At 45.7% G+C, this 26,717-nt stretch overlaps 1 protein-coding gene across 1 annotated transcript in view; it reads right to left on the minus strand.

Moving 5' to 3' along the window:
• PLXNC1 (plexin C1) overlaps positions 1-26,717 on the minus strand; it is a 141,271-nt gene that overhangs the window by 107,752 nt on the left and 6,802 nt on the right. Inside the window, exons 2-4 of the mRNA XM_080811988.1 lie at positions 14,266-14,406; positions 4,243-4,377; positions 710-810 (exon numbers count right to left, since the gene is read on the minus strand). Coding sequence (XP_080668114.1) covers positions 710-810; positions 4,243-4,377; positions 14,266-14,406 — 377 coding nt within the window. The remainder of the gene's footprint in view (positions 1-709; positions 811-4,242; positions 4,378-14,265; positions 14,407-26,717) is intronic.

Raw genomic sequence — 26,717 nt, forward strand, 5'->3', positions numbered from 1 at the left:
TTTTTTCTCCCTGCCTGAGCTACAGCTCAGGCGCTCTCCTCCTCGTTTCTGTAGCGGGAGCCCGAGTACTGGGTTGCCATGGCAACAGCCAATCCAACCAGGCCTGTCCCAGCCACGCTAGGAGCTGCCATGGCGAGGAGGAAGCCACTACAAGTCGCCCCAGAGCCCGGATGGGTCGCGAACATCGTAATTCAAGCCCAGGCCGGGCCCATTCTGCCTGGGCACCAAGACCGTACGCCAGGCCCCCAGCTGTACCACGCCGCAGGGGACAGCGCCATCAATAACACGGCTTCCACCCAGCTAGCCGGATGCGTGACATTATGAGGATTCAGCTGAAAATTTTCAAACCTCCCTATTCTTTCATCTCCTCGGGGGGAAAACCTTTTGCCTCTCTCTCTCTCTCTGGAGTCCTGGGGAACTCTGTAGAAAGTACAAGCAGCACTGACAGCCCCAGCCTCCCCCACTCCCACCCCTGGGCACGGGCAGCCCTGAGCGGTCCCGGTCCAACCGTCTGGTGGCCTTGGCACAGCTGGGAACATCGCCGACAATTAATTAGGATTCCACCGTGATACTTCAGTGGACGGCGAAGGGCTCCGTCCCCCCAGGTCATCGGAACGGATCCTCAAAGTAGGGCAACAAGTGTTCTGCCACCTGACACTCCCCCCACCTCCCCGAACATGTGAGTTGGTGAGAAAGAATCAGGGAATACCTTTGTAGCGAATGGCACCAACCGCAGTGAGGGTCTGCAGCCGTTAAACACTCCGTGCAGGATGGATGTTTACTGCAGTTGGCAACACGAATTCTCCTCACCTAAAAATAAAAACACCCGCGGTTCAGACGGAATTACAAGCAACGCCGGAAAAACGACAACCCCTTATCTGTTGAGGGGCCAGGAAGAGCACACTAATCGACTTGAACTCCGGATATCTCTGTGATGACGTGGGGCAGTGGTTCTCAGAAGCCCCCGGGGAAGCTTTGAAAAGTGTGGATCCCCAGATACCCTGCTGCCCCCGCTGCCCAGACTCCTGCCCGTAGGTCTGGGACCTAGCCTGGGAATCTGAATTTTTAGGGGCTCGCTCAAGTGAGTCTGAGATACAGTCAGGTTTCTGGCTGGCTAGTGATGATTTCCAAGGGGCTCGTGGAATCAGGTCACCGGGTCTTCCCACAAAGACCATCAATGTGGGGTCAGTGGTGATTTGGAAATGAGCATCTAGGGATGGCAAAGGCTCTGACCCAGGAGCATCAGCGTGAGGCTGGCGCTGGACATGGACATGAGGGCAATCCCACGTTCCTGCCAGGGTAACTCCATTGCTTCAGCTCCTAGCTCACTCACTCACGTTCCCTCCACTGGAGTTGAGAATGAAAGAATCGGGGAGTATTCAAATCACTGCCGGCCCCTCAAGCCACCTCTTCCAGTTGTCAGGGAAAAAGCAACCCACAGAGCAGGGACCCGTGCCGGGAAGACCCAGGCATCTGAGACAGTCAGTCAGAGCCTGGAGGCGGGGTGGCAGGAGGCAGACAGGACCTCAGTGTTGCATGGCATGTTTTCTGCAGGCAAAATCCCACAGCAGGCAGTAAGGAAACTTGGGGAACTCATTAAGCTGGGAAGTTATTCACGCTAGAAGGTAGAAGTAACTTCTTTAAAAGGTTAGAGAAACAGAGTTCTAGAAAGGGTTGGTAAGGAAAATAGGCTGTCCTGAGGAGTATGCCGCAATTCTAAGTTGACTTCATGGGAGATAAACCTGTCCATTTCTCATAGTCCTTGATGCTACTGAAAGATGTGAGGGCAGACCACCAGCCTGAGCCAGAATTAACCAGAATGTGGCTATTTCCTTGTAGCTCACACAACATCTTAATTCGGGGGGGGGGGGGTGGTTCATAAATACGTAATCTCTCTAACCTTGTTTCCTCATCAGGGAAATGGTGATGGTGCCGCTGACTCCATGGTGTTACTATACTGTCTGGCCCATACTAAGTGCTCAGTAAATGTTGGCTATCACTATTGTGTGGGGAAAGGATCCCACAGTGCAACAAACATGTGAAATCTTCCACTGAAAAGGCAAATCGATTTCCTTAGAACAAGGCTTCTGAGAGCCTTTGAATATGCTGGGCATCGTAATACTCCAGGAGGGGTACAGCCAATACCATCTCCTCCTAGGGCTACTTTTGCTCAGAACACTTAGTGGAATATGAGTCTCTAGAACCTTCTGTGAGAACCACTATGCAGTGTACTTAAACATAAAAACAACTTAACTCTATGCAAAAGAGAGAACACTATGAGTACTTACACTGGACCCGCTTCTCTAACTTAATAACACATTACAGTGACTAACACAGCAATGCATAAATCTTCATATGGTTATTTTTAATGGCCGCATATTCGATAGATGTGCCAGGGCATATTAGTTTGGCTGTTATTATCTCCCCAAGAATCTAGGACAGAACCTTCCCTAGGTTTTGGCTCTCTAGGGATTATACTGGCTCAACCAGAATCTAATAGGATCCACAGCACAAACCTAAGTGAAGAATGTATGAATAACCAGCTTCGACGCCCAGTCAAAAACTCTCCCTCGGACTTCAGACTTCGAATGACCAGAGGCTAAGCAGCCTTCACCTTCCAGAAAATGAGGACCTGTCAGCTATCTGTGGCTCTCCCAGTGGTTCCCAGCTTACAGTCCCGAGTCCCAAGGAAAGCAGTAAGGAGAACTTGTGATCTATTTGCAATGTTTCAAAAAGCTGAATGGAAAAAACATGCATGGGTCAAGCAAGACTTCAAGAGTCTTTTCTTTGGGCTGGAATTTTATTGGCTCCGTGTGGTAGCACAGTCTCTTCCCCGGCTGGCAGTTTCCAGATGCCCTTGATAAATAAAACCTGGGAATGGGAATAGTTACTTAATATAGGCAGTCTGTGGAATAGACCAAAGTCTTTCAAATGCAGGAAGCCCGGGGAAGAAACAGAATGGAAAGTGCAGAGTGGTGAAACAAGCTGCTCGAGAAGATTCTATAGGGTGGACAACTGGTTTACCAGCATAGACCAGGTCCACTATCCATCGCCACGAGCTCATTCTGCGTAACTGATTTTGCAACATGCAAAGGGCAATACAGCCTTTCTAGGAATTCCGGAGACCACAGAGTGCTCATGTACCTACCTCGTGACTATAACAACACATGTGGCTTGATATCATTGCCATTTCCCCTTAGAATGAGAGACAAAGAATGAAAAGTGGGGGTGGGCCAAGGGCAGCTGTTATCCCATTGTACAATTCTGTAAGTCTCATTGATCTCCTTTGCATTTTGTATGTTCTAGTGGCCACGGAGCCAAATTACTGTGCCAGAATAGGCTGCTAGTTTTCATAGGTTTAGGATTTGACCTTGTTTATCTATATATAGGCATATATATATACACACACACACATATATATATATATTTATCTAACATATACACACACACCCTTGAGTGAATTATTTAACCTCTCCAAGTCTTAGGCTCTTCCTGTATAAAAGAAGGGTAATTTTATCTCATTAAATTATTAACCTGTTAAAAAATAAATAAATAAATTATTAACATATTTCAACAACACTGTTTTTATAGGTTTGTGTGGACAGACACAACTCTATGCACATAGAGAGACCATATTTAGAATAGTAACTAGCACATGGTCAGTAGGGACTGAATAAAAATTAGTTTTCTTCCCTTCCCTTGGTGAAAGCACCTTGTAAAAAGGAAGAAAATGGAAAAAGATATTCTCTTTATTTCAGTAAGCAGAAGCAAGAAGAAAAACTAGAACAGCCAAATAAATTAAGGGAGGGAGGGCGAGTGCCATATATTTCCTGGTTCATGAATGTGTATGATACCATGGCCTGATATTAACCCCAAATTCCAAAGCCAATCCCATTGGGTATATTCATAAATGCATCTAACCGTTCAGTGCCCACACAATAAATGTGTAAATTCAGTTACCTAGCTTATTATGCACCCATTTGCAAGCACCCCCCTCCCCTGAAAAACGTGGCATTGGAAATATAGCCAATAATAAAATTGTCTAAATAGGTAATATTTCTTGCTTACTTACTGACAGCCAGGTTTTTAATTCCACGTCCGTGAACCACTGCGGGTCTTCTCGAAGCCTGCAGCAGTGTTTAAACCCGATAGTTCAAAGTAAAAGCTTCGCTACTAGATAATGACGTTAATTAAACACTTTCTGTTCGGAAGTCAGAAGCAATAGCTGGTATTTTTACCTACCTCTTTCCCGGCCGTTAGATAGATGTAGATATTCTCCTTAGGATGAGGAACCAGTTTGTAGAAAACGGGTGTCTCTTCTTTAATTTCATAGATAACCTCTGGACAATTTGAAGTCAAATTCTCACCCAGAACAACCTATTTTTTTTTTCAAAAAGAGAAATATGATTTCTATTAAATATGTCAAATAGCAGGGTGGGGAGAGGCAAGACTCGTAGCTTAGTTCTAAGACCACATGCTCCTTCACTCACTACATACATGGGCTGAGGTGCCGTGTTCCTCAAGCATCTGCTGTCTCAGTCTTCCACAAAGCCGGTAAGAACAAGTACGGTCGCGCACGCACACACGCGCACAGCCAGCCTTCGGTCCTGTGGCAGTAACCTCATAGGTGGAAGCTTGACATTCATAATTCCTTAATACACCCGGCTTTACAAGAAGCTACAAGTGACAGCTTCCTTAATACTACGCCAAGTGATCCTAAGACCGAAGGAAGTCGGTTTGATGACTTGCGCAGTTGACTCTGATTCTCCTATACAATTCGACATCTTAATGTAAGCAGGACAACCGAACAGACCCAAGCAGGTGGGTATGTGCTTATATATAAAATAGAGCCAAGCATAGCTTTGAAATTGGACATACCCGAGTTTCACTCATCTCAATCAATAAATATTTACTGAATAGCCCCTATGTACCTGGCATGTTCTAGGTGTTTGGAAAATGGCACTGAACAAATGCGTGGAGGGAAGGGGAGTAGAAACCTACCCTCATGGAACGTGTGTGTGTGTATAGGGGAGTGGTGGCCGACAATGAGTAAATTATAAACCCTATTAGAAGGTGATGTCTGTCAAAATAAAGTGGGGTAAAGAGAGACGGATGTGTGCTCAGGGTAGGTGTCATTGAGAGGTGGTAGTTAGGAGGCTACATGCAGGAGATGCTGGAGTGGGTCACTTGGGTGTCTGGGTGACACATGTTTGGCCCCCTGGTACCGATGCCCTACAGTCTGGTGGGGGGCAGTGGGGCGTGAGCCCCACCAGTGAGGCAGAGCGTAGTGGGCAGTGAGGTAAGGTGTGTGTAACATAGGTTCTCATAGGCCCATATAAAGACCCTACTCTCACTCCAGGTGAGAGCGAGGGAGCCACTGCACATTTCAAGCGCTCGCTAGCCACCTCTGGCTAGTGCCTACTGTACTGGAAGTACAGACACAGAGCATTTCCATCATCGTGGAAAGTTCTGTTGGACAACACCAGCCTACTGAGAACCGTGAAGGCAGGGAAACATCAGACAGGCACAGCCCAAGTGTGGGCCTGCCAGGTTCTTGTCTTCCCATCTCTAATTCATAGTCCTTATTAATCAGCTCTGAGACAATTGATTAGGTTCTAGAAAGTGGTCATAGAGAAGAAACAGGAAGCCAGTTAAAAAAAACATTGATAAAAATATTCTCAAGCGCAGCGCGAGAGAAGACAGGCTGCCGTCCAGGAGGAATCCATCACGTCAAAGGCACCATTGGGCACAACCACCTTTGACGCATTCGCGCCAACAAAACAGACCTCGAATCTAATCAAGCCTTTAGTGCGAACTTTCATTTAGCATCAGGAAGCAGAAAGGGGAGGAAGGAACTGAATGGCCCCACGAGGAAACGAACAGCCAAATCCACAACGTGAGGCATTTGACAAGACAACAGGCTTCATTTCCCCAGTCAGTCAGTGGCAGCGGATAAAGGCTGGGAGGTGGTCACTCCAGACTGAGAGAGACAAGGCAGCCACAGGTGATTGGAGGACCTTGTCTGGATACCAGTTTGAACAAAAATAATTTTCCAAAGACATTCTTGAGCCAATGAGGAAAATGTAGCTATACAAAGGCAGTATTAGATAATTCGAAAGGATGACTGAATAATTTTGTTGTGGTAACAGCATCATGGGTACGGTTACTTGAGAAAGTGAGCATTTTTTAGAGATGTGTAATGCAGCACGGAGGGGTGAAATGCCACTGTCTGGGATTTGCTTCAAAAGAAAAACATAATTTACAAAACACCACCACTCATCCATTTTAAGTGAGTTAGGAGCTACGCTGCAGTTTTTATGGGGACTTAATTCTTAGAGCGTGATTGACGCAGATGGGTAAGGGCCGGAAAGATCCAGTTTGGGGCAACTTTGATTCACCCGTAGATGATGAGGCACCAGGATTTTCTCTGGAACTCCAAATTGTGGCAGGAAAGCCTTTCCGTGGTACTGGGCACCAGGCTTTGCCAGCCAGATTCCTAAATGAGCTACCTAGAGTAGCTTACATGGAGAGCTTGTCCTAGTAACTACGGATGCTGGGCTGAAATTGGTATGTTTCCCTGATGGTGGGAGTGAGACTTCCCTGGAAGTTACCTTCCCTGGAAGGTAACTTGGCATTATCTATCAAAATTATAAAGCACATACCCTTAGACCCCACAGCCCCTCACATCTATATTGAATGACATATGTACGTGGAAGTTTAGTGCATCACACGTTATAAGCAAAAGATTGAAACAGCCTAAACGTCCAACCGTAGAGAACTGATTAAACACAGTATAAACAGTATAGTACTATTTAGCTATTAAAGTCATTAGGAAGCTCTTTCTATATATGTTTAACACATTATATTATGTGTTATGCAATATCTATATATTGCATAAACATGTTTATATACATATATAGCATGTTTAATATATTGTATATTTGACAAAATGAGAGAAAGATGATCTTCCCCCTTTTGCTTGCAAACATATATAAAATATCTCTGGGAAGATACCCAAGAAACCCATTCCCCTGTTTGCCCCCAGGTCAGGAATGTGTGGTTTTCACCGTATATTCTCTTGGTTCTTTTGAATTTGGAACGATGTCAATGTATTATCTTAGAAAAATAAGATTTAAATGTGAAAAGTGAGGATGAGTGGACCCAATTGTTTCGTTTTGTTTGTTTGTTTGTTTGTTTGTTTTTTGTTAGATTCCACATAAAAGGATCTCCATAATCCTGAGGACAAGACAATAGGAACTTCTCATTTTCATCACAAAGGGACCCCAACATGTTATGTGGAGGGGTCTGGATGCTATAGTCCTCACCTCTGTCAGGTGACTCTGGGACAGGAGAGACATGGCTTTCTTTCCCTGCTAGATTTCTATTAATACCACCTCCTCCCCCTCCCAAACCCACAGCCCATTCCCAGGGCATCAAAGCAACACTTGGATCTCCTAACTGCAAAATTCGTGTCAACATCAACACAGAGAAGAAAGCCAGCCAGACTGGAGCCCTCCTCAGCTCAGTTTAACTGGGCAGCTTTGGGGAAAGAGCTCGATCAGTGAAGTGAGGCAGGAAGTAACAGTGAGTCACAGAAACCCAAAATGGGTTGAGTTTTGTATAAAAGCCACTCGTCTAATTCATACGCGTTCCTTGGGCATGATGTGGATTTTCATCTCATGCTTCCAGAATTCTCCTTAATATAGCTCGAATCTGGAGTCAACCTGAGTCTCTGCCATGCATATGCTCATTTACCCCTTCATCTTTCGAGTCTCAGATGTCGCCTCCTCTGAGAAGCCTTCCCTAGTTGCATTTCGACCTCACCCCACTGTCATGGTCTACCCATCAGTCCGTTTCCTTCAGAGCACATACTACTGTCTGAAATGGCTTTATTGCTGGTAAATTCAGTTATGTATCTTCTGTCTTTTTCTTCCCATCACAAGAGCAGGGGGTTGCCTCTTTTATTCATTTTTGTATCGGCACCCAGAATAGTGTCTGGCACATAAAAGGTGCCCAATAAATATTTATTAAATGAAAAAAATTCTATTAGCATTCAAGATTTTTATAAGGCTCTTCAGATTTTTTTTTTTTTCCAGCTGAAGCCTGTGTAGAAAACAAATTTTCCCCGGTGGAGAATTTCAGTTTGTGTCAACATATTGTATCTGTCGACATCTTCCTGAAGCTTCATGGTAGGCTATTAACTAGCCTTGGGATTTTTGTTGCATACAAAACAACCTCCCAACTCCAGTCCTGAAATGTGTGGTGTGTGAGACTTCTACATCAGACAGTTACGTTACAAGTTCAACACCACCCACGGAAAGGATAGCTTGCTGAGGAAAATGGGGGGTGGGGAGGAGAGAAAAAATTAAACAAAAGACTATTTCTTTTTTCTTTACCATTACCATGACATGGAAAAGCCATGGGTGTTCAAAAAGCTAAAATATATACTTCAAATTTCTTTCCAGTTAAAGGGCAACCCAGCCAATCTTCTCATTTTTTAAAAAAAATGAATAGTTTCTAAGAAATGCTGCAAATGGGGACATAAACCACACATACACACACAGGAGAAAGCAAGGTAATTATCCAACAGTGTTTCAAGGGCTTCAGTAGTTAGGAGTAATAAAGGTGAAATATAAAGATTAAGGCAAATTCCTCTTTTATTTCCAGTCTACTTATTTCAGTGTAATAGTAAGAGAAGACTACAGCTTGAACCACAAGTTCTCAGTTTATGGGTTACATGGCACTAATAGTTCTAAACTGGGGAGTCCCTGCAAACTCACAAACTAGAAAGAAGGAGATGGAGGTGAACCTGAACTCGCTTCATATGACACTCCAAGTAGCCAATCATAGAGGCCATTTCCAATCATATGACACTCCAAGCAGCCAATCATGGAGACCATTTCCAATCATATGACACTCCAAGCAGCCAATCATGGAGACCATTTCCAATCATATGACACTCCAAGCAGCCAATCATGGAGGCCATTTCCAAGTTTTGACACTTCCTGCTGTTTTGGCTTCTTGATCTATTACCTCAGCTCAGCCATCCCCACCACCCCTACTTTTCGGCCCCAGGTCCTATCCCGGGTTCTGCATGGCCTCCTTTCCTTTATTTGAACATTCTATGGGAATAGAAAGAGAGCTTGTCCTTATAAAGTATCTTATTATTTTTGTTACGTCTTATTTTCCTTTGACAACTTTAAGACCAGGATCAAGGCAGACTTCAGGTGCCACACACTTTGCCTCCTGCAAGGATACGGAAGAACTTTCTGGAACTGGTCTGACTTTTGCTCCATGGTTGGATAAATGAAATCCACCTGGTGGAATAGAGTTTTGAGGGCCACAGAGATAGCCAGTCCCGAGTCGAAGCAGTGCTTCTCTGCTCAATATGGGAAGGGACACACATGATAGGTCTTCTGTCCCTCTGAAACCTACTTCAGTCCTAGGGATGTTGGAGAAACCCCACATTAGCCGCCTACCACAAGACCCATTCCCAAAATCAACTTGAACACAGATTTCCTTCTTTTGTCGTCAAAGAGCCCACAGGGGAAAAGCTGGGGTCCCATAGGGGGTTCAGAGGCTCCCATGAGCCACTGGCAGCTCTGAGAGGAGGAGCCTCTGCCTTCTAATACAGATGTCTGCACCCTGCCGGGGTGCCAGACGCCGTCCCCAAATAGGAACAAACTAAAACCACAGAAGCCAGAGCCCTTCTCATGAAACGTCAAATACCTGCAAGTTGGTATTAACTCAGATACGCCAATATTTGAAAGAAAATTTAAAAAACAAAACAAAACCAGTTCTACAAATTCCACCAAGCTCTACAGACTGCATTTTTAATCAGCGGGACAATTCGGTTGGGGGACGAGTTGCTTCAGTTCCAATCACCTTGAGCAAGTTGCCTAACCTCTCCGAGCCTCAGGTCTTTCTCATTTATAAAGTTGGGGATGGTAACACGATTGACGCACAAGGATGAAATGAGTTAACCCGGGCAGACCCCTGTTCTCATGCCCGGCACAGAAGTTAGGGCTCAGATAGGTTGGCTATTATTATGCCTCGCCTGCTGCCTTATCTTTCATGCTTACAAGAAAGGTTAATGGGCATGCATAAAGTTACAAATTTCAAATTTCATGCATATTCCATTATTACTTATTTTACCACCTGGAAGAAGCTCAAAATAGTCAATTCTGCCCTTGAAATAAGGACAATTTTCTATATGCGACAGCTCAAAGGAACCCAAACTCCACAATAGGCTGTACCACAATCCAGACAAAGATTTGGCACATGTTTATAAAAACAGGTACGCCCTGCAGGGTGCGGGTGTGCAACACGTGAGACGTGAATCCCCAAAAGCTGACTTCAGCGTGGCCATCCTCGCTCAGCTGATCGCAGGGGAGATGCTGACAACCAAAGAAGTACAACATGAGATCTTCCTCAGAAAGGAAGTAAAATGAGGAAATAACCCTGGGGGGATAGGGTGACGACACAACCCAACTCCCAGCCACTAGGATTACACTTCAATAAAACCAGGGGGAGGACTGCACTGTGGAAAGGACACTTTCAAGTTCTAAACTCCTTCCATTTTTCTAAAATCTTACAAGGGATCTTAGGAATAAACGCAGGAAAAAAGAGCAGGGCAGATATTAGCATATCACAAAGCTTTCCATTCTTCCACTTCTCAATCTTACCTTTGGAGGTGGAGCCAGATCACCTGGACGCAGTGAGGGTCTTTAAGGACACTTGCAAAATGATTCAGTATCCCTGACCAAGCCCAGCATCATGTTATCCCATTGCAGAATATGACCCAGCTATTTAAAAAATACTGTTTACAAAGGGTTTTCCATAAAATTTTAATACAGGCATTTTTTCCCTCATTAAAGGGGGAAAAATGGGTGCAAAATTAGATAAAGTCTGACCTCAACTACCCAAAAAAAAAAAAAAAAAAATCTAAAATGCTGCCATCAGTCGCTGCTACACAACAGAACTAGGGTTTTTTGGTTGTTTCTTTGTTTTGTTTTGTTTTTCTGTTTTCTCCTCACCCCCTGTTACTTTGTAACTTTCTCTAGGAACATATATTACTTTTATAATAAGAAAAAAATACTTAAATAACCTGAGGTTTAAAATCACACCGAACAATGCTAAAATCCCATGAGGTTTTCAGAGATTAAAGTGAGAGAAAGAGAGAGAGATTGTGTGTGTGTATGCGTATAGTGGTAAAGGGAAAAAAACAACCACCAGCAAATGGCCCCCAACTGCTGTTTCCTGCCCCTCATCCAACCAGGCATATACTACAGTGCCTGGCGTCTGTCAAAATACTGCCAGCTCTTGATCACTGGGAAACTGATGAGTCAGGCTGTGGGTGATCCAAGCCCTCTTTCTTCTCCTCCTCCCACTGGCTGCCTCGGGTTGGGTTGTGTTTTGCGTTGCTTATTAGTACCTCCACTCTGTGGCTTCAGAAGCCAAGCTTGTGTCTATCAATGTTCATCTTTTCTAAAGTTCTGGTGACAAGTCTGGCAAGGGAGAAGCTTGAAGTCTTTCAATAAAGGCATTCGGGGATTATCTATGCCTTCCCAATCAGCGACACAATCCCGGGTCTTGGGACTCTGGGTAATTTCATGGGCTGCGTCTAAGACATGGGGAAGTCTTGGGAATTACTGGGCTGGTCTAGGGAGTCTGGCGTGGCCAAGTCAGTTCAGATATTTCCCTCACAATTTCCTCCTGAGGAAAGGGACCTTCCTGAGTGAAGCCGGGAGCAGGGTTTAACTCCCTGGAAGTTATCATACCATACAGGTATTCCTCCAGTCAGATGGTCTGCCTCCTCCTAGAGCTGGGATTCTTCCTGGTGCTTCTAAAAACCCTGACGGACACCCTAGGAGCATGGGTTCCACTGTCACTGCCCCTCCATGGATCCCTATCAATGTGCTTCCCGTTCCCCCCAGGGAACCTTCCAGGAGTGGTTGGGGCAGACATCACAAACTCAGGGTAGCTCGGGGGACATGTGCGCAGACGCGGGAGTCCCCCCACGTTCAGATCTCTGCTGTGCCCTGTGTACCTCGGGCAAATCATCCACGTTCTCTGGGCCTCCCTTCCCTTCTGGGTAAAATGGGCCTCGTCTGTAACTACCTCACGGCGTCGTGGAGAGGACGGATTCATTAGAACACGGAGAGGGACAGGCACAAGGGAAACAGAGCACAAATGCCAGCAGTCACAAAGTAAGCCCCCAAACCAACCTGCCCGTGTTATTTGGATCCTAAAAACAAGGCCGCAGGGAAGGCTTCTGAAGGCGTGCCCCTCACAGACGCTGAGGAAAGCCCCGCTTCAGTCAGCCGCCTCCTCCTCGCCAGCTGGAAGCCGCAGCCCGGGTCCCAACCGTCTGATGCCCCAACCACACGGCAACCCGGCCCGCTGCACGCCAACCCCGGGGGTGAGCCGACAGGACAGGAGAAACCAGGCTGTCCCCCGGGGAATGACTTAGGGCCAAGTGTCCCCTCACCTCCCGTTTACCATGTAGCCGTTTGGCTGGCTCCGCTTCGGGGAAACAGTGTTCTCGTCACAAAACTCATCAGAAAGAGGCTCCATCTGAAGAGATAATTGGTGAGGAGGCCCCGGGAAGGACGGATGGCCGCTTCCTGTGCCAGGTGAAATGCGTCCAATCTGCCTGCCCGGGTTGGTGGAGCCACACGTGTCACCGCACGGCGCCAAGCAACTTGCGGTGGAGTGACGGATGGGTGTTTACCTTTCCCCAGGAAATCAAGCTCACGCAACAGGAAAGATGATCAATGTATATTTTAAAAGAATGTGTATACAAACAAGCTCCCTCCCATATGTTACTGGGTTTCCTCCAAAGAAAACAGATTAAATCAAATGCCTACCAGGCACGCAGCATTGTATTAGGCTGTGGGGATTCGGGACCCCCTTCTCGAGCAGCTTAAAAAGTGAAGTTGGGGAGGCAAGACCAACAGGAGTGAAAAGGCTGGGCATCAAAGCAAGACATTTGTAACGAGCCAAAAGAAGGAGACAGCTAATGAGTATTTCAGAGGAGGGGAAAACATGATCACTCTGGGCTTCGGAGGCCTCAGAGAGCAGGTAAAGCGTGAGCTGAGCCAAAGCACAGACACATCGTAGGCTTCAGTAGAGAAAAAAAAACAAAAAACAACAAACAAAAAAACCAAACCATCCCAGAAGGGAGCACAGCGTGAACAAAGGTGGGGGGCGGGGGTGACCGGAGTACACAATGCACATCAGGGAAACAAGCAAATAGGTTTGGCGAAAGTGGGAGACAAGAGCACAGAAGACGGAATTAGAGACCATCAGGAGAGAAAGGGGTTTTCTAGGTTGTCTAGCGCTATCTCATTTTTCAGATGAGGAAAAGGAAGCCCAGAGAGGTTAGGCGATTCGCCTACAGTCACACAGCTAGTTGTTGATGGGAGATCAGTTGAGAAATCAAATCTGTTTGTACTCAATTTAGAATCTGAGCTGACAGTAAATCAACTGACTACTGGGAGGCAGAGGAACATCAGCCTAAGGTGACAGAAACCGCACAGTTCCCAGCCCCGACTGTTGACGGAGGCCGCGGGAGGTGTTCAATAAATGCTTGCTGATGAAGCTAAGAGGCCGGCCGCTCCATCACTCCAGACAAGTCATTAGGTAACCCTGGGTTTATCTTCTCCTCCTCCCACTGCCTCCCCCCACCCCCAGTAAATCAGAGCCCCGACTTGACCCACGGTATACCCATACAGTGGGGAAAAAATAGTCCTTCAAGATAAAAGTCAGGGGGAGTCTCTAACCTCTCCCTGGTGTGGGCACAAAGGGCATAAGACAAAACTCCATAGGTGGCAAGTGGGCTGTACCATCCGTCATCTGTTTCAAGTTGTCAGAAATCAGGTGCAACGTACATTTCCAACGTACAAAGGAGATATGGAGCGAAGGGTGAAGTGTCTTAGGAAGGTGGCCCAGGGGAGTGGGAGGACCAGACCCCCATTTACCTCCCCTCAGAAGCTTATGAGTAAGGGAGGGAGAATAACTTGGCATGCTCCTGGGAAGCAAGGTGGTTGGAGTTTCCTTACACATGGCTAGGGAGGCCATCATATACAGATTTCCAGAAATCTCTTTGTGGTCATTTCTGAGGGTCTCAGAGCAATTCACAGAGCAGTTGGTAGGATGTCGTGTATAACCCAGAAACGATAAAAAAAAAATTAGTAAATAAATATAAAAGCACAAAATGGATCACTATGAAAATTGACATTGAAGAAGGCACAGAAAACCAACCTTAAGTAACTGGCCATCTCCAGTCCCCAAGAACAAAACAGTCCTGTTCATTACCACGGTGCCATAAACAGATGTCAGGTCGGAATGGATCAAGGTAGATGAGGCGATTGGTTGGACTCTTTCAGGTTGCTCCCCTTCTTTCTGAACATGCACACAAACGCACAAATGAAAAAAAGATCATTTTTAACAGCAGTAATCACTCATGCCCACCTAGGAACAATCCTCCTTGAGCCCCAAACACATTTTCTTAGACAAGACCCCCAGGAGCAACTGCTTAGCCCCTTTTTCTGCAGGATCACCACGCCTGCCCAACCCACAGAAAGCCATTTGTTGACTATGTATTAACATGTATTGATCGCCAGCAGTGAACTAGCCATCCATCTAACACTCCCACAGCTGATAGATGAAATCGAGTTCCACTCTATTGCCAAGAAAGAGCCCACTACTGAATTAGGAGGGAGAAGATCTCATGCTTGGCAGTTTGCACAATCCTCCTGCAAATCATTTTAGCGAGGGATTGGCTCCTGTGAGGTTAAACAAGCCACTTCCCAAGATGTGAGGCAGACCATCCCATTGGGTGCCATGGCAGAGAGGAGGGACTGCAGATTTACCAGATGCCTGCAACGTAAAGCCCAAAGACGTAATTAATTCAGAGGGTAAAAAGGGAAAGATACATTCATGGCTGGTGGGTAGGACAGAACACAGAGCTAAAGAGGAACTAAGCAGGAGGGCTGGACATGGGGCTGATGCTCTTGAAGAAGAAACGAAAAGTTCAGCTTCCAGCCCGAAGGCATTCTGATGCTCTGCAGCATTGAGCACAGTATAATCACGTGCTTGCTCCCGCTCATTAGTTAAAACCCCTCTTTAAACCCAGGGCAGAGCGAGTGTCCACCAAAGTGTCTTGGTCTTTCTTGGTTCAAGGCATGAAGAGCTTCACGGTGCTTCCTGCCTTCAACGACAGGAAACTGAGTTTGTTACACAAATGTCTGGAAGATACAGCGCTAGAGCAAGCCGTTACCATCTGCAGCTACTAAATACGGTGTGATAGCATACTTTATCGGCCAGAGCTCAGTTCCCAATTGTACTAAGGTTTCCAAACCCACATTTAAGTTTTAGCCAACGGGAGAGCCAGCCAACTCCCTTAAGCCTCACTGGAACTCTTCAAACTGTCCTGTCTGGGGAGAGGGGAGGTGCGCAGAGGGAGGCTAAGACTTATTAACTTCATTATATTATTGCTGACAGTGTTTATGTCTTTCAATTTATGTCTTATTAAACATTCATTATTTTTAAACCCACCAAGTTTCATTAACATCTAAAGTAAATGGATTCATGGACTAAATTGATTTCTGAAGCCTTTAAACTGCCGTCTATATTTCTTTGTTGAAGTTGCGCTGGGAAGAAAAGATAAGCTAGCAAGGATTTCTCCAATGCTGTGATCACTTTTTAGGGGAAAGATGTCATAACCTAAGAGAAAGTGACTTATTTGCATAAAATATTCCATAGTGAACTCAGTTTAAGAAGATTTTTGGAAAGCCCATAGAGATTTTTTTCCCCCCTGTTAGATACTTTTCATGCTGTTGGGGAAAATGAGGAAGTATCCTGTTAAAATTGAAGTTAAGAAGAAAACAATTCTGTGGGTCTGAGAATCAGAACAATAGATCACTGTTTAGATAAGGATGCCTCATGACTATAAGCAGAAAGAGAAAAATCAGATGACCTTTAGATTGAAAAAAATAATAAAACCACACCACACATCTTCCTTTAAAATAAAACCAGAATTGTTCAAACTTCAGATCAGCTGACCATGCCTATTACTCTTATTAAATATTTGAGCATTGCAGAGAGGCTAACTCAGAGAATTAGGTGTGATATGTCTGGGCATCTGGAATGTTCTAGTACTGTTCTCTTTGACTGGAGGACTCCATTCCCCCTCAACCCACGGCACAGAAAAAGTTATGGCTATAGGTTGCTGATTATTCATCCACAAGGACCACATGGGACAGTGTATGCCTACGTCTGGTATACAATAAGTGCTTGATAAGTGTAGCCATTCCGACTAGCCAAGAACCATGACATCACAGGGAGCCTTTGCTGAGGCTGGATGAGAAATTCTGTTTGTGATATTCTGCTTAGACCCACAAAAAACAAAACCAAACCAAAAATAAAAACAAAAAACACCAAAAAAATCCATAAGTATCTCAAAAGCTGTAAAGACACAAGGACAAAAATTGCTTCCAAATTACCATCCCAGCTTTTCCAGCACCCTTCTCTGACTTCTGACCATTCCTTAGTAATTGTAGTTTTCCAAATGAAGTCCTGGATCAGTAACACAGGTAAGTAGTAGAGCCATGAAATCAACACTTCTGAACTTGGGAACCAGTGGCATGAACAGTCCTGTTGGAACTAGGTGGTCAGAGAGCTTAGGTCTGCATTCAAGTTCAGTTCTCACCCACTGGCTGACCGGGGCAATTTATGTGACCTTGTTGGGGGCTGGCTTTCTCATTTGTGAATAAGGCTCATGATTTAGCCTTATTGGTAGGGGATTATAGAGAAGAGTGATAGTAGAAGTACACCAGTGACAGCGGAAGTCCTCACATGCTGGTCCCTGTTTGCTGGTCTCGGTAACATGTACTGACGGTGTGCTATGTGGACTATTTTATTACCTTACCTAATCCTGACTCTGTCACTTCCCAGCTAAGTAATTTTGTGCACGTTATTTAACCTCTCCGCGACTCAGTTTCCTCCTCTATGCGATGCAAGTGATGATAATGACTTTAAGGATGCAAGCCCCAGTGAACCTTGGAACAACGTTTGGTGCACAGAAATACAAGATCCATATTTGTTTTCATTACCTCATTTTAAAACACTAACGGTTGCTGCCACACTCAAGGCAGTTATCCCCACCTTCTTTGCCACAACAACCCTGACTTTGACCTGGTACTCTGGGAGACCATGATGAGTCTAAGCCACAGGATAATCTCATTCTCCACTGCCAAGCATTTGCTTTCCTACTCCTTCGAGCTACGGGTAGCCGCAAGGTCCAGTTTGGGCGAGATGGGGCAAGTTCACTGAAGGGGCTTCTGAGAATAAATCTCTACGATAAGCAGCTCTTGAGAAGAGTCCATCTGCCCTCTCCCCTAACTTGCTCCCTTTGATAACTGTTGTGTGAGGCCCCCGTGCCCAGAGTGGTGGCCATTTTGCTTCCATAAGATTCAAGATGGAGGATGGAAATCAACATGCTAAAATCAGTGCAGGGGAAAATAACGGCTCTAGGCTCTTGAGGACACCATGGAGCTTCGAACCTTTAAACATTTACTAACAACAGATGCTATGGTTTAAGTTGCTGTTGAATGGGTTTCCTGTTACTTGCAACCAAAAGCAAGTTGCTGCAAGAAATGAGAGTCGTGTTGGACGTGACACCAGACTCTGGCTTTTCCTCAGCTACGAGGGACCAAGAACTGACTGACGCTTATTCCTCTCACCGTGGAAGACCTTGGCCACAGTCAGGATTGCACAGCCAATTACATCAGCGAGCCTGGAAGAAAATAGGAAAGAGCCGGCTTGGACCTCACGTAAACTCTAAGGGCAGCTCTGGCTGAATGGAAATGGATTCTTTTGTGCTAGAAACACACAGAAATGGACAAGTCCCTGTGAATGGAAAAAGGGGCCCTCTGAGTGGCTTTCTTACGCTCATTTCAGCAAATGAAAACAAAAGAGAGACAGCCTTCAGAGACACCTCCTCACAGAAGTGAAGTTAATAGCTAGGGAGCCAAGCCGAAAAAGGGGTGAAATGTGTAGTCAGCCCCCTGTGTCCAGAGATTATTCTTACTTTTTTTTTTTTTTTTGGCCTATTCTCTATCTTGCTCTTCTCTCCCCTTAGGGCGTAATCGCTAATGTTGCTCTCAGCCTATTCTGTCTAGTTTATTATGTGTAATTTATTTCTGAATCCCAGCCTCTGCTTGTTCGTCTTTGTGTAACAAGGTTAATGCCTTGTAATGATGCTTTTGCCAGTTCTGCCTTTCATGACAGAATCCAATCTTGATTTAGCTCTAAACCTTGTCTCCCCTTTGGGCTTTCTTGGTTCCCTCAGAGTTGTCATTCTGCTTCTCCCGCCTGCCATGTCTAACCACGATGTCACGCCCACGCTTTAGCCTGAAGAAGGAAAGTTTTCTCCGTTTGAGGGAAAAAGCTACCTGGTCTCAAATAACATTTGGGCTCAAAAAGAGAGAGCCCTGGGCTCCATGTACCAAAGTGAAACCAAGGCTACCCTGAAGGGTGAGGGCTGGCAGGCATGTGTGTGGGTGTGAGAGTGTGCGTACGGGGAGCAGTGGGCCCATCGCAAGAGGAAACAGCTTGACCTCCTGGCAGCACCCTTATACGACCTTTCATTGACAATACACACTCCCAGCGCACAACTTCAGGGGGCTCCAGTCATGTATTCTGGGGTGAATGGCACCCTCCAGAGCTGAGTAACACCGTGGCCTTGCTCCTACCATGCAAAAGATGGCCTGACTCATCACACCTAATGGAGGCTGTTCCCAGCCCTACTTGAGCTATTATGGGGACAGCAGGAGGCAATGTGCGTGAAAGAGGGGCCTCAAGTGTTGGGGACCCAGCAAGAGTCAAGTCTTCTACTCCCAAGGTGCTGGAAAGACTCCCTCAGTTTGGTTTTTCCAGGAAAGATACCAACAGGGGGCCTCTTGGGCAGTTACTTTTGTATCCAGCTCTCCTTTGGCATATACATATACTTATTTTGAAACAGTTTCTTCGCCATTTCCTAGAACTCACCAGGGGGTCCACTTGTGGTTGGGAAACCTCAGGTGGAGTCGTACACTCGAGATTTGTGCAGGCACATGTGTGTACGTGTGTGCGCGCACACACACACACACACACCCACCTCCTCCCATTCTGCCTCCTATGGGCTGCTTGATTTTGAGATGTCCCTGAACTTCAATGACCAAAGCTATAAAATGGACAGACTAATATATATGCTCTGCCTGTTAGCATTGTTGTGAGGCTCAGATAAAACCTTGTACGTGAAAATAAGTAGAAGACGATCTTTATTAAGCTAGAGAGATGGAAAGAACAATTTCTCACCCAAGTTTTTTATTTCATTAGCCATTAAGACTCCTGTTGCTTCTCTTTATTCTTCGAGAGTACACAACATTGCTTGGGTTCTAAGCTTACGGCATCTCTCTGATCCTCTGAAGGAAGAATTTACCCTGAGGACTCAAATGATCAAAAGGAAAAGTTCAAAGTGTGCACAAGGGGTGGAGAAGGGAAGTTTGGGGACATGGCTGGACAGTGTGTACACCAGCAGGCATCAGGCAACTAGCAGTCGAACCGCAGGAAACACAGAATGAAGTTTGAATTTGGCCTGTTCCCACTTGCTCTTCTGTCTTCTCTCCTCCCTCTGAACCCCTCGGTGTCAGCCTCGAAAGCCCTACCCACCACCAAAGTCCCACTCTCCAGGATTTATCCCTCCTCCTTCTTGCTTTACACCTCTTCCTCCATCAAAATCTCCATCTGCTCTTTGTGGCTAATTTCAGTCAATTAGTTCTGAAAAGAACCTGACTCAAATAATTCACAAAAAGAGATGAATGGCTGACAGTGGGGGAAGAAACACATTTTTCTACATTCTTAGAGTTGAAAAGCTCTCAGTCCACCAATGTTTTTGGACAAGGAAGCTGCCGGCGTTCTAGATGGGGTATTTCTTTATCATGGGAGAGGTCCTGTGTGATACAGGACTTTTAGCATCCCTGACCCTTGTCCATAAAATGTTAGTAGTGCCCCCATCCTGTCATTTGATTAAGTATGAAAGTTCCTTCCCCCACATCTCTACATACTGAACAAATGGCATCTTCCTCCTTGAGAACCACTGGAATCTATCACAAGGAGTTGCTGGAAAACGATTATCTAGAAGTTTCTTGCCTCCAACCGTGTTCCTCCCTAGTCTTCCCCAACATGATGAAAGGTATCACCAATCACCCTCAGCTCCTTTCTGTCACTCCCCACAGCCATACATGAAAAATCTCAGCTGGATTTACCAACAATCTCGTTGGTCTTCTCCATCTCCATAGCCTGCCCCCAGGCTAAGCACCCTCCATCTCTCTCCTGATCTACTGCAAGAGCCTCCTGATCTCTCCCTTTCAACCTACAATCTTTCTCTGACCAGCAGTCAGAGTGATCCTTTAAAACATAAAGCAAGTGATGTTACTCCCTTGCCTAAAATTTCTTTACCGCCTTCCCATCACACTTAGAACTAAATCCAAATGTCTCCCCAGATCCTACTTGAGTTCATCCCTGCTGACTTCTTCTCATTTATTCCCACCACTCCTCTCTCCCATTCCACCTCAATTCCCACAGTTCTTTGAGACTTTTTAACATGTTACCATATTTCTGCCTTAGGGCCTTTGCACATGTTATTTCTAGTTCCCCTTGTATGCTGGATCTTTCTAATCTTTCAGGTTTCAAATTCAATGTCATCTCCTTGCCGACATGTAACTATAGACCTTTCCACCCCTATTCCAGTTATTATGAATCATAGCACTCCACTTTTCACTGCAAGATTGTTTTAAAATTTTATTTATTATCTGTCTCCCAGTAGACTCCCAGCTCTAACAACAGTTTCTCTGATTCTGCATTTTGAAGGCAGCATACACCTAGGCGTCTGATATGCAGTAGGTTGTCAATAAATGTTTATTGAATGCATGAATAAATATGTGGATCAAAATTTGAATTCTTTCAGTCAATATCTTATCAGGCAACCTTGGTACATTGGTAAGTAGGTCTAATCATTACCGAGTTCTGCAGTTGAGCCAAAATTTGTCCTTGTGAACACTGGACCTTGGTTCTGCCTTAGGGAGCAATACTAACTACCCCCCACCTCTTACTACCATACATCTTGGCCTTCTTCAAATTTTACATCCACAGTTTCTCCACAAGTCATAAGAGAAAGTTCTGGGTCTCTTGCCCTCTCAGTCCATAGGCAGTCTACAGAGTCAGTTTGCAGAAAATATGGTCCTCCCATGGGAACAAAGTACTTTAGGTTGTTCTCTGGCCAAAAAAAGACTAATTGGACTGTTTTTTTCATGATTAGAATACCAAAATTTATGAACACAGCCTTGCATTGGGTTAACTCTTTAAAATGAAAATAGCATAATGGTACCATGGAAGAAGAAACAGAACAAGAGATTTAGAGTGAAAAAATGTGGGTTCAAGTTCAAGCTCTATCACTTATGAGTCGTGGCTCTTTAGGCAGGTCATTTAACCTGTCTGAGCCTTTTCTCCATCCACCATATCCTGTCTACCCATCCACCACCAACCATCCACCTACCCACCCATCATTTATGGAGCGCTTGCTCTTGGACAAGGGTGTGATCTGTAAAATACAAATGGGAATAAACCCCCTCTTATCAAAATAAGCCAATGAAATAGGCTTTGAAAGAAAATACAACACTTTACATTTCATGTTGCTGGCTTCATAACAGCAACTGAAATGAATGGTTTGAGGAGGGGATCCATTGACATCCACAGTTCATGGATAGAATTCAGGGATTAAAAAAAATAAATTTACAGTTGAGCCTTGAGCGGCACAGGTGTTAGGGGTGCCAACTCCTCATGCCCATGAAAATCTGTGTATAACTTTTGACTCCCCCAGAGCTTAACAACTCATAACCTGTTTACTTGAAGCCTTATCAATTAACATGTATTTTGTATCTTATATGTATTCTATACTGTATTAAGATAAAGTAAACTAAAGAAAATATTAACAGTATCAAAAGGAAAATACATTTACAGTACTGTATTTATAAAAAAAAAAAATCCAAGTGGACCTGCACAGTTCGAACCTGTGTTGTTAGAGGGTCAACTATATTTCACCTAACTCCAACTGAAATGTAACATTTTCTTTAATTATGAATGCAGGACACAGTAGTATTAACTGAACCTGTGACTTTGTCGCCAAAAGAAATCATATTATTTTCATATCATTTTATAGTTGTTCAGATATCTCTAAATATCATCTAGGCTCATCTCTACTTTGAAATTATGGGAGTTACTGCTGCTAGATCCTGCTAGTTAATGTGTTAAGACATATTACTACATCTCAGGGCACCTGGGGGGCTCAGTCCATTGAGCATCCGACTCTTGGTTTTGGCTCAGGTCATGATCTCATGGGTCATGAGATCGAGTCTCACAATGGGCTCCTAGCTCAGCGGGGAGTCTGCTTGGAGATTCTCTCCCTCTGCTCCTCCCGCACTTGTACACACATCCTCTCTTTCTCTCTCAAATAAATCAATACATATTTTTTAAAAAAGACATATTACTATAGCTCAATTTGAAAAACAGAGTTTGCTCTATCTCTGTAGCCATATAACTGGTTCATTTTGTAATTGTTTCTATTTTATGCATCTAAAACCATTATTCGGAGAAGGATCTACAGGCTTCACAGAAGTCCATGGCACAAGGGCTCCAAGGTGGTTGAAGCCCTTGGGGTCGAGGACATGGAGATGTTGCTGCACACAGGAGGCCGACCCTCTGTGACACCTACAACCCTTGGGTGTTCTGGGCTAGGTACTCCTGCCGTTGCCTCAGAGAAGCAAGGGTCAGCACTTGGAATCCAATTCTTAAGATCGGTCACTGCTGAAAATGGAGCCTCGGGAAGATGTCAGTGAGCAATGATTAGGAACAGCTGGTTGTTTGAGCAACTGCTTCTCCAGCAGACTCTTCCAAGACCAGGTGGGGTGAGGGGGTGAGAGGGGAGCAACAAGAGATCCAGCTTCATTCCCTCACAGGGAAATGCCCCTCCCTTTGGGCTACCTGGCTTCCTGTCAACATAGTTCCAGTTAGCACCTCTTCCTGGAAGCTCTCAGTTCACTGTGCTAGAATCACCATCTTCTCCGTGAAATGGAGAACACCATTTCATTGAGGGCCTGCTAGGTGTGAGACCCTTTTATGACACTTGGGAAACAGACAGACCTGGCAACTGCCCTGGAGGCACATCCAGCCTCAACAGCACCGTGTTGAGCCGAACACTGAGCCTGGCACATCCCCAGTCCCTAACTTCTCTGTCCCCCGCCTGCATGGTGGCTCTTCCTGGTTGTCCCAAAGACATCACCAAATCAACCAAATTCAACTTGTCTTCCAACTGGTCACCAAAACCTCTCAATTCTACATCTCAAAAAGGTATTTCATTTAATCCCTCCCTCTCCACCCTCATTGCCAACACCCCGGTTCATATCGTCTACACCCCTCAGCTGGGTTATTGCAATCCACAGAATCCATGTGATTCTCTCCATGTTCACCATCTCCACTCTAGACCAAGGTGACATCATTTCCCGCCTGAAGCTTTTCCTGCTTCTGCCAGAGCCAACCTCCCATCCATTCCCCATGGAACTGCATTATCTAGGGACTCAATGCCAATCATGTCACTTCCCTTCCAAGGCTCCTCCATGCTTTGCGAATAAAACATCCTCTCCTTCCCACAGCCTGTGAGGCCTACAGGACCTGGATACTGCTGCTGCCTTCTCCAACCTCCTACCCCAACCCTCTCCCCTCACCACCTCCCCAGTACCCAACCAGGCTAACCTTGTTCTTTCAGCTGGCCAAGTCATTCCCCTTTGAGCCCTTGCACTTGCCCAGCATGCAAGGAGTGCTTGTGTCCCAGTTCTCCAAGGGGCCATCTACAAACATCCTTTCTCATCTCCTAGTGTCGACTCAAACTTCTTAAACAGAACCTTCACTAGCACCAGTTAAGCTCACAACCTCAGCCTGTGCCTCTGTTGCTAATGTGCTAGAACACCACTGGTAACAGTAGGTGCTCCATAAATGTTAGCTATTATTCCAATGTAAAAAAAAAACTTCTTTACTTGCTACATGTTGTCTCTTCTATTTACCACTGACAGAAGTATTTTAGCACAACACTTGGCATGTAATAGAAACTCAATAAATTGTTGGTTTGAACCAGTGAGCATCCTTCTGATCCATGGTTTCGCCTCTCCACTGTTCTGAGTGATTGCTGTAGAACACCATCAGATATGCGTCTGCATATCGCCCCGCTCTTATCTTCCACCAGCCATAGCTATGGTTTTCACACCCTGTTTGGCAGAATCCTAGAAGTTCCTCTGAGATGCCTCAGGGACAGGCAAGGTGAGGAAGGGCATGCCACAGGGTTCTCGGAACCTCCAAACCCCTGCTGCTCCCTGTGTCCCAGCGTTTGGCCAGGGACTCTCCCAGTGCAGCAGGTAAATGATGAGTACTAACCACTCTCTCATACGGAGCTCCTGGCTAAGACTGATTGTTAAGGACCGTGTTTGGAAGATCTGAAAGCGACTGACCATCAGGAGAAAATCCAGCCGTCTTTGCCTGTCTCATTAAGCCTGTGGCCATCTGGCCCTGCCTGCTCATTTCTGGACGCTTCCCAGCCAGGAGGAGCTACCTGCGGTTCGCAAGCTTATTCAACGTCCCGCCTGTGTGCAAGCTGTCCCCTCTCTTTGGAACTCCCTTCCTTGCCTCCTCCACATGGCTTCGAGACACAGCTGCAGCATCACCTCTCTGAAGCCTCCAAGATCTTTCCTGGATGAGTCTGACCCTCCATCTAAGGGCGTCCACTGGGTCTTTTGGCTACCTCTCATCCTGTCCCCTGGCATTGTACAGGCTTGCTTTACTCTCCCCCTTGCCATCAAGGCAGGGTGGGCGGCTCCCACCTGTGGGCCAAATCTGGCCGCCGCCTTTTTGTTTTTTTTTCTTTGAATGGCCCAGGAGCTAAGAATAGCTTTTACATTTTTAAATGGCTGGGGGAAAAAAATGAAAAGGATATTTCATATGTGAAAATTATATGAAATTCAGACTTTAGTGTGCTTAAAGTTTTATTGGCACGCTGTCCCATTTGTCACCTGTGTATCGTCTACAGTTGCTTGCACACAACAGTGGCACACTCAGCACCGAGTGTGTGGCACATACAGCCCACAATTATTGACAGGCTGACCTTTACAGGAAAGGTGTGCTGACGTCTGCTGAGACCACCAACCAGCGAGTAGCCAGACCGGGCTTCCTGGGGTCAGATCCCCACGGTAACTCCTCCCAGGAGAACAGTATCTGTAACTCTCAGGCAGACAAACCAATATAAAACTCAGCCACGGACTGTGGGGGAAAAGGTCACAATTCTATTTAATTTCGTGACAGTATGAAAATTACCATTTTCCTCAAAACAGAAAATTAAGACCAAAAGAACCCCACTCTGGGCACATTTCATAAAAAGCGAAACAGCAAACTTAATACTACTTCTATGGTAGTAGTTCGCTCCTACAAACAGGTTAGACCCATAAGGCCTACAAATTGCCCTACCCCCACCCCCCACCCCACCAGCAGACTTTGGGATTTCCTGGAGCAGGCCTCAGTCCTTATCAGCCACGGGCCACCATATGCTCAGGGAAGACAGAAAACATCAAGAAGCTTAGAGGGAGGAGAGATAGTACCATGTTATTATAGGCGACATGGCGTCCACAGTGGGGCTCTTCACCGTTCCATGCGCAGGGAATCCGCCATATTGACCCCCTCCTTCTGACTGGGCCAGGCATCCTGCCCCAAGGACCAGAAATCCCTACCCTGAACTAGGGCTCTAATTTGGTATGAAAAGGTGAGCTGGACCCAATGCAATCTGAGTAAACAATACAGATTGTTGTTGCCAGCAGGGAGCCAGAGCAGAAGGTTAAATGCTGTTGAAACATAGAGTGGGGATCACAGCAGGCTGCAGCATTCATGTGGAGGGCTGGAGAGGCAGATGTTTGAGGAAGAAGAGGGCACTGGGGGCAGGAGAGAGGGAAGTAGCCAGACTAAGTCATGTTGACAGTGGAACCTTAGAATGAGCAACTGTTACTTCCTGCTGCTGAGCTTCTTTGAGCTGCCTTGGGTCCAGAACCTCCTTTCAACTCCATATCGAGGAAGCCACATCCTGTTACTATCAATAATCCTGATGGGGAGGACAGTAAATACATACACAGCATTTCCTAGGGGTCAGATGGGGTTTATCCAAGACATATTAACTCCTTAGTCCAGACAATAGTCCTAGGAAGCAAACAGGATGCCGATTTATAGATGAGGAAACTGGGCCACAGAAAGGGTAAGTAATTTGCTTAAGGTCCCACAACTTACACATGGCGCCTTTGGTCCCAGATGACCTGGCTCCAGAGTTTGTGCCTGGAACCACTACACAGTCCTGCTCCTATTCCCAGATTTCCACAGACTTCCACCTAGTTCTTTCTGCTAAGACCTCCGCCCCCTGATTTGAGCTTGCTCCAGTAGATGTTTGTTTCATGAAACTAACTGTGCCTAACGCAGGGATTCGTATGAGCGCTGACACTCTAAAGAGTAGATCCTCAGAGAATTTCAAGGTGTGGAGCTGGTTCTGATGGACAGGAGGGTGGGAAACTCTGGAAATCCCCCCCCATCCT

This window comes from Martes martes (genome assembly GCF_963455335.1).
Source record: "Martes martes genome assembly, chromosome: 8".
NCBI lineage: Eukaryota > Metazoa > Chordata > Mammalia > Carnivora > Mustelidae > Martes > Martes martes.